Source organism: Pollicipes pollicipes, unplaced genomic scaffold (genome assembly GCF_011947565.3).
Source record: "Pollicipes pollicipes isolate AB1234 unplaced genomic scaffold, Ppol_2.1 Scaffold_2555;HRSCAF=2994_pilon_pilon_pilon, whole genome shotgun sequence".
NCBI classification, from domain to species: Eukaryota; Metazoa; Arthropoda; class Thecostraca; order Pollicipedomorpha; family Pollicipedidae; genus Pollicipes; species Pollicipes pollicipes.
Genome location: NW_023596136.1, coordinates 33295183 through 33304004, shown reverse-complemented (window position 1 = coordinate 33304004; position 8822 = coordinate 33295183). Strand labels below are relative to the sequence as shown.

General features: G+C 47.3%; 1 protein-coding gene across 1 annotated transcript; it reads right to left on the bottom strand.

Annotated features, from left to right (window-relative positions):
• Nucleotides 1-489: 489 nt before the first annotated feature.
• On the bottom strand, nt 490-7359 carry LOC119105675 (cytochrome P450 2L1). The gene is made up of 2 exons (XM_037229145.1): nt 7217-7359; nt 490-1993 (listed from the first exon to the last, which is right to left on the bottom strand). Exons 1-2 carry the CDS (start codon nt 7299-7301, stop codon nt 621-623), a joined length of 1458 nt encoding a protein of 485 aa, XP_037085040.1. The 5' UTR covers nt 7302-7359; the 3' UTR covers nt 490-620.
• Between the last annotated feature and the right edge of the window lie 1463 nt (nt 7360-8822).

Genomic DNA, 8822 nt, shown 5'->3' with positions numbered 1-8822 from the left:
ACTTTGAGTTGTAATCAAGGTCAGCAGGTCACTGGGTGGGGGGGGGGGGGGATGGAGCGGGGTCGGTGGGGGTGCGGCGCTCCGGTTCGCTCCAACGACTGGCCTTGTAACGCCACTTCAGAATCAGAACAAGATAAAATATTGCGTTTACATCCCCCTCCAACAAACAAAAGAGAACACAAAAAAGAGCGGCGACGCATTTATAACCTGAACGATCGCAAGTAAAAAAATGGTCGGATGCCATTCCACTTCAACACATGTGCATGCCCTTCAGGGATTTACCGGCGCGGGCTAGTATTGCTCGTCGCCGCCTATTAAATGTCAACTACCGGCAGCCCATCCAAGTTACAGGCAATGTAAACAGTCAGCGTTAGCGCAAGTAATGAGGTTTTGTGACGGATAGTCATTGCGCTAAATGTAATGGTTACTGAGATTTGGAAGTGCAGTTCCGATGAAGTCAACAGAAACAAGGTTCAAAGGTCTCTCAGGAATCACTAATCCCCCACGTGCGTGTGGTGCTCAAAGATCACAGGTACCATAGCGTGCAAACGCGCGCGCGTGTGCCCCGTATTTTCGGGTGGGGAAGGCAGCTGCCCCCTGTCCCTCTCCGTTCCTGTGCTTCAGCGCCTTTCCGGGATGAGCTTGTACGGTTTGGGTTCGCGAAGGAACGAGTGTGCTGGGTCTTCGTCGAAGTCGTGTGTGAACCCTTCTGGCCAATGAAAGGTAAAGGTTTGCATGAAGCATGCAAGGAAGAGGAACAGCTCTGCCCGCGCCACACTCTCGCCCACACACCGTCTCTTGCCCACTGAGAACGGCATGACGTTCTTATCCGGCTGGAAATTGCCGTCGGCGTCCAGGAAACGCTCGGGCCGGAACTGCAGCGGCTCGGGGAACAGACGCTCGCTGCGATGCGCACTGTGCACGTTGGCCATGACCTGGACGCCGGCTGGCAGCCGGTATCGGCCGACATCGACAGGCGCCATTGACTGGTGCATCACGAGCAGGGGTGTGATGTCGGCCAGTCTCTGCGTCTCCAGCAGCACGGCCTCGACGTACGGAAGACGCGACCTGTCCGAGAGGGACGGCAGCCGCTGCCGGCCCACCTGGCCGTCCAGCTCGGCCTGCAGACGCCGCTGCACCTCCGGACGGTTGCACAGGAAGCAGAATGCCCAGCGCAGTGTCGCAGCCGTCGTGTCGTTGCCGGCGAGAAACAGGTCCATCACCAAGATGACAAGGTGCCAGTCGGTTAGCAGGTCCGGTCGCTTGCGCTGCTCTTGAAGCATAGCCTCCATATAGTCACGAGGCTCACTGGACACGTCAAGATCGTCCCTATGTTGTTTGATCGAGGGCATGAATGCGTCCTCCAGTAAATTGTCAAATTCCTTCTCGACCTTTGCCCTGTTGAAAACAAAGCTTGCCAGCACGTTGCTTAGCCATGGAACGGCATCAAGAATTTCCAAGCGCAGGGCAATGTCAGTACCTTCTGAAAGTTTATTGATAGTGTTCAGGACCGTGGTGTCGGTGAAGCTCAGCTCCTCCGACGCAACCAGCTTCCAGATGATGTTGACCACGGCGACGTTCAGAGATGAGTCAAAGGCAAGCTCAGAGCCGCAATTCGGGGCCAGAATCTCGTCCATGTAACTGGTGATCTGATAGTGCATGTACTCCTCCAGTTCGGACTTTCCCATGCCCAAGTTGCGCAGGTGATGAAGCGTGAGAAGTTTTGACTTCTGCCACAGCTCACCCTGAGAAGAAATCAGCCCCTTTCCTCGTACTACGAACTTGAAGAACTCAGTGTCGGGTCGGCCGCTGAGCTCAGGTCGGCTGAAGGCTTCTCGGATCAAGTCGGGATCGCTGATCACAACCTGGTGCAGGACGCCCATCTTGACATAATAGATGTCACCGTACATCTTGGCCCATGCGGCATAAGTGTGGTGGGCATGCTTCAAGTCCACGGAGAGCAGATTTCCCACCCATGGAACCAGTGGTGGCCCTGTAAATGAGGAGGATTGATGTCTCAAAACGGGAAAATTCCACATACATTTTTGTCTTAGTCCACTACCCCGAGTTTTCGCATGGTTGATCACACAATCAACCTTCTATTGACGGTTCCACTTCACCTTTGTTTGACCAATTTGCATCCTATAGTGGGATACCACTCAGGTGGGTAGTGAGGGAATACCTGAGATATTGAGCTACAGATCGCCAAGCTCGCGAAGACGTGCACTTTTCGGGGAGATTATGTTAAGGTAATCCAGGCATTAATGACGCTATCATGAGACCATTCAAATCCTTCCACAGGGATGAAAAAATCAGTGCCGACGTAACATATAAGTGGTGACACATTGCTCTTCCAATGCCTCTCAGATCAGCACTTTTCACGGATTGTTCAGCCAAGTCACTTCACACACACTGAACAGCATAAAATACCAATCAACTAGGCATTTTGCTAATCGTAGGAATCGTGGCTGGCGACAACACCTTGCGACAAACGTGATCAAACTGCCGTGCGGCGTTTTAAAGCGTCGTGCCATTTGAGACAGCTCGCCACGCAGTACTCGAATCATTTCAATATAAGTCTTCAGGGCTGTGGGCTGCTGTTGATTGTCTTTATGTCGGATAGAAATTAACTGGCTCGAAAAAACATATACAATCGTCAGTTTTTTTAGGTGCTGTGCGGAGTTTTCTAAGGATCTACCATGGAGGAAGTGTCTGATAACAACGTTGAAAAGCCCTGCCCGTCTAGGAGGCTTGTTGTTTGTGGATACCTAAACCGCAGCTTCGGAGGTCAACGGAGGATAGTGGAGGGAACATTGCAATGGTTCATCCGTGGCTCCCTGCTACTATGAGGAACAACGGTTTTAAGGTAAAGGTCGGGCATTACTGGTGTAGGCCTTTCACGCTGCCCACAACACTTTATACTTAGCCAACTAACCGATGCACAGGCCTGAGATGAAGCGTTTTTCACTGTTATAATATGGTATAAAGAGCTAAGTGAAGGCGCTAATGTTCAAAAATGCCTTTTGCATTTGCTGATACCAATATTACATCAGTTTGGCACCAACTAATTGGGATCATATCATAAAGTGCTGGGCCTGCACAGATGTTACGCGGAGATAGTGATGGTCGCAAATGCCTTCGACGGATTGCACGATGATGTTGCAAAACCAAAAGGTGCGTTGTTCCCTGGTACTTCTAAAATCACGCTATTGCATAAGGTGGGACTAAATGGATGCATCTTTTTAAAATACATACGGGCGAGGGGGAGGGGAGGAAGCAGAAAAAGACTGAGCCTGCCCCCGAAATGCAATCAAATCAGGTTTCCCCCAGATTTGACGCACTTTCCTTTCAAGGCTGGGAGCGGGGGCATAGGTAACCAAGATCAGTTTTGGTGCGAAGTACCTTAAGAAATGACCCTTAAATAAGGAGGATAAATTACACGACCAATACAAATGGGAAACTACATCCCTGGTTAGGTTCCACAGGCCCTACCCCCACCCCAAACTGAATAGGAAACTGCTCGTCTCTAGGGCTAATCATGTCAAGTGTGTCATTACCTGATAACTCTGATAGATTAGTCCCAACCATCATTCAGTGTTTCATTTCAGAAAATGCCACTTAAGCCCAAATAAAACTCCCGAAACAAAAATATGCAATGGGCATGCCGCACAGCATTTCAATTCTTTTTTTTCGTTGATCGTATGTGGAATTATATTGCAAAGGTTTCTGATAAGTTTAGATCCAGATGACGATTTAGACTGTTCCAAGCTTCGTCCGTGGCAGAAACGACACTTTTTCTTCTCTTCTGCCATTCCATAAATCACGCGGCGGTCAAGGTCAAGAAAATATTATTGTCGGGATGTTCACGTTAGATGTTCGTGAGCACGATTTACATATAAAATGACCGCCAATCGCCACTCAATCAATGTTGTGCAAGGAACGATGAAAATTACTCTAAACAAAATTCTCTGCTTTAAAAACATGCACCTCAACGCGACAGTGTGTCACTGTAGCGTGAAATATTTGTGTGACGTTGAGGTTCTGTCAAACTGCGCGTGCGACATTGCGACACTAGCACTTGACTGTAGAACTTATATTTTCCGACGGGTGGTCTCTCGCTGTGCTGTGTCTTTGCTAATCTACATATCGTGCTGTGCTTGTGTTTTGTCCCTTTATCGTAGTGTTCTTGCATATTCATTTATGAAATAAACTGCTTCACTTGTATTCATGTGCTTCTCTTATAGCACTATTCATAAGCTATTCGATCACCAGTCTTATTTCCAAATGATAGTATTGCTTAGGAACTACGTCCAACTTCTTATCTTGTGTAGCACAAGACGCGAATCGTGGTTAAAACTTGCACGGTCTGATCATTCCGGCATACTTAACACCATGAAAACGTCATTGAAATTCTGCGACCCGACTGGTCATGCAGCGTTCAAGACCAAGAGGAGTATAATCGTCAAGCCGTTCCCTACTGGCGTTCATGAGTACGACTTCCAGCTAAAATGGGCGCCCATCGGCTCCCAGTCGACTGGGAGCCGATGGGCGCCCATTTTAGCTGAAACGCTGCATGACCAATCGGGTCGCAGAATTTGAATGACGTTTCCATGGTGTTAAGTATGCCAGAATGACCTTGAAAAAGTGTTCACAAAAGCCTTCACGTCTTTGTGGGCGTATAGATCAGGAACTAGAAGATTTTAGGTTCTCAGGCGGACAGGGCTGTGCACTGTGCCGAACGGTCATCGAAAGGGCCATTTCAGTTGGAAATCCATACGAATGTGGTACATATTTTAAAGGGAATGTGTCACACTTAAAACTATTAAAGTCAGCACCAGATATGATGAAACAAGCTGACCTAAACTATCGATAAGCTTTCAAGACGAAAGACTGCCCTAAACGACTCCATTTTTTGTAGTAAATATGCTCCTCGATACGTCATTGTTTGGTAAGGTGATCGTACCTTGCGCAACCTTGATTGAGAGCCAGTTGACGGTCATCATATTTCGAAATCGTGCCCACGAACGGCAGATGTGAACGACTCGCCTATTACGCTTTTCTCCGCCTTGCTCGCCGCATGGGCTCTGGAAAGGCAGGATGTTGGTAACGGTATTATGACGTCACGAATGCCAAGGTTACCATGAAATACTCGCACCGAAATGCCGGCTTTTTCGCGGTGTGTAGCTCAGAAACTAAAGGAGTTTAGGTGTTAAGACGGGCAGGGCTGTGGACTGCATCAAAAGGTCTTCGAGGTGGTCATTTCAGCTGAAAGCCGTTACACATCTGGTTCACTCCCTTTCAGATTCCCGAATGTTTGTTAGTTGTTTGCTTATTTATTCACCTTTTTTGGAGTTCCTGCATGCACAATATGCATCATCTCTCACGTTTGGGTAATCCATTAAAATGTATGCCAAAGAGCATAGCATTATACTCGCTCGTTAATTCCGAGTAGAACCGGATGAATTGAAACTCGGGCGGCAGGGTAAAAAAACCGGCCTATGACGCCGATCTACAAGTTTTCTGAAACAGCTCGTCCGATCGCCTTGAAACCTTCATCCATCGATTCCGCGCGATAAGGTGAGTCATAGGGGACAATATGGAGAAGTGACTTGAGGTCAAATACCTCGAAAAAGTGAAGGGAAAACTTTACATGCAAATGCAGATAACTCAGACCTCAGAGCTTACTGGGCCGATCACTGTGAAACTCTTACCATTGGATGCCCCATGCCCGATTCCCTCTCGCAACTCAAATTTGGTGCCCCTTGGTCAGCCAACAACAGTCATCAAATTTCACCAAGTCCAAACTTCTTGTCTGCAGGCAACTTATAGCTCGGAACCTACCGAACCGATCACTTCCAAAACCTTCACCATTGAATGCGCCATATCTAATTTCCTGCTCCAGTTTCAAATTTGGTGACCTTAGATCAGGTCAAAGGTAGTCAATTTTCGCAATGTCCAAAATTGTTGGTTGCAGACTTCTTAAAACTAAAAATCTACCACGCCGATAACTGTCAGACCTTACCATTCTATACGCCATCTACCCAAATTCTTTGCGAAAACTGCAAGCATGGTACCACTTATAATTATGTCTTTCCTTTATGCTTGCTCCCAAGCAAATGTGCAGCTTGGCTAGGCTGGCCTTATGAGATTGAATAACTCCTCAGCAGAGGCGTTAATCGTGGTGACACCAAGCACAATTCAGCGCATGATTTTCAGCACAACACCACTACTACGGAGAAATTCAACCTCATAAGGCCAGCCCAACCAAGCTGCAGGTGTATTTTTTTTGGGGGGGGGGACACAAAGAGAAGACAATTATAAGTGGCACCACACTTCCAGCTTCAACAGAGAATTAGGGTAGATGGCGTTCTGAGTGGTAAGGTTTGGCAGCTACCAGTATAATTTATTCAGGACTATAATTGACTACACGAAGTAATTTTGGACTTTGTAAAATTTGACGGATTTTGACCTGACCTATGGTTACCAAATTCGGAACTGCAAACAGGGCATCAGGTATGGGGCATGCATCGGTGAAGTTTTGGCAGTGATCGACTGGGTAGGTTCTGAGCTATGAGGTGTCTACAAGCAAGAATTTTGGGCTTTGTGAAATTTGACGATTTTTAACCTGACCAAGGGTCACCAAATTTGGAACTGCAAACAGAGAGCCAGGTATGGGGCATCCAATGGTGAGTTTCACAGTCATCGGTCCAGAAAGCTCTGAGATCTAAGTTGTCTGGATTTGCATGTTATGTTGTCTTTTCATGTTTTCGGTGCTCGACCTCAGGTCAGATCTCAATATTGTCTCCCCATGACCCACCGCACGGCACGGAATCGATTGGAGCAGGTTTTAAGGCGATCGGACAACCCGTTTCGGAAAATTTGCATGTCTGCGCCATTGCCGGTTTTTTAGACCCGTTCAATCGGGCTGCCGGGCCGCTCGGGTTTTCTGAATCTCTCAGTTGGCAGCTCTAATCACTTAAATGCGGGTGCAGGGGAATTTTACGCAAACATGTCAAACTCAAAGCGTGCATCTTTATGTTTGTTAATGTTTTGTTGGCTTAGGTCTGAATTTAGACAGAGGCTTAGACGCATAGACCGCTCTTTTCGGACGCCTGTTAATTGTACGTGGCGTCATCTAAACGCAAGACAAACGTTGACACGAACATGGCAAGTATTCCAGCACGCAATTCGTTACGTGGGCCTCACGTTCACTCACCGTGTGGACTCCAGGCCGGTCGCTTGGTTGACCTCCAGGCCCACAGCAGGACAGCTGCCAAGACGAGCACCAGCCAGAGGTACATCTTTTCGACCACACTTGACGGTGCTCCTCTAATGCAGTGCAAACATTAGACTGCCCGACCAGACTACCGCCAATCTGGGCTCCACCTAGTGGCCTTGAAATCGCTGCGCCATGACCGGCTGCAACACGGCTGGAGAGGGACCTTATGTCGTTGCTCATCACTATTTACAGCGTCATACTGACGAGCAGTTATGCTTTGACGCATGTTTACCGAATGACCCCGATCACGGAGCTTAGCCAGGCGCACTTTGTTCGGCACATTCCACACCAACCGCTCACAGGAAGGATTACGTTCTTGTTTTTGGTGTTTTCGGGCGCGTCGACAGGAATGGTCATTTTTATCCCAGGGGATTACTGTTCACTGATAGGTTTTCAGTGGATCTGTAAGCACTCGGATAACTGAAAACAACGTACCACTTTCTTATAGATCTATAGGTAAGATACGAAGTAAAATAGGCGTTCATGGGTGCAGACTCTAAACGTGTTCCATTGAGTGTGCATTTCATACTCCATTTCATTCCAAAACATTGCCTATTAAAAGTATCGACTGTGGATACACGGACTTTGTAGCAAGATTCTGCTGATGTGAAAAACCAAAGGTAAGTGACACCATTCCTGCTATAGGTCTAAAACCAGATGTCATATCTGAATTAAGTATTTAAATATTAGTTTCAATGTTTCGGACACTGCAAATTATTGAAAGACCAGATATTTCCAGGGACTGAGCATCCGACAACAGTTTTATATGCCTATCATTCTTGGAACGACCTGAAAATCAACAGTATACAAACTTTTCAAGCCCGTAAAATTGGGAACACCAGGTATACTTTGGTATTGCTCTTTCCCAGGGGTGAACATTTCCGATTCACTGCATATGATTGGTGACAGAAATTGACACTTGCGAGCAAACTGATGACGGAAAAAAGTGAAACTGCAGCAACTGCAACAGGTCAAACCATATTGCGACAGACAATCTCATTTAAATAGAACTCAATATTTTGCCAGGTCTTAATAAGGGCAGGGCTGTGAACCGCACCGAATGACCTTCAAGATGGCTCTTCCATTTCAAAACCCTTTACAAATGTGGAACACTCTTTCATTACCGAACAAGAAAGGCATTGGTGATGGGTGGTAACCGTCTCATACTTGGGCCAATCACAGGCCAGGCTTTGGGAGGTGTATAGCCAAAACCTTTTCGGCATAATTTAACATTTTATTTCTAACTGGTGATAAAATGCCTGAGGTCGTCGCGGGCCTGACACGAATCGCGTGCATAGCATACCCGCACTCAAGGTCTCTCTGGTTGTTCAGTCGAGATACCGCATGGCATGACTTGCTCGTGCCGATCATGAATCAAAACAACACTATGATGATGGCTGATAATATGCGATGCGATACATGAGGTACCGTTTGGTGGGGCTTTATTTTTCGCGTCACAGCATATTCTGTGTGCACCTGGACCTGGATCATAGGAAATGAGCGGGTCGGTCTTGGTCGTCTCACCTCAGTGCGTCGAAGATCG

Coding starts and splice junctions, on each gene's coding strand:
- LOC119105675 (XM_037229145.1), bottom strand. CDS start 7,301: ATGTACCTCTGGCTGGTGCTCGTCTTGGCAGCTGTCCTGCTGTGGGCC. Junction 1,994..7,216: donor ACCGGCCTGGAGTCCACACG/GTGAGTGAACGT, acceptor CCTCATTTACAG/GGCCACCACTGGTTCCATGG.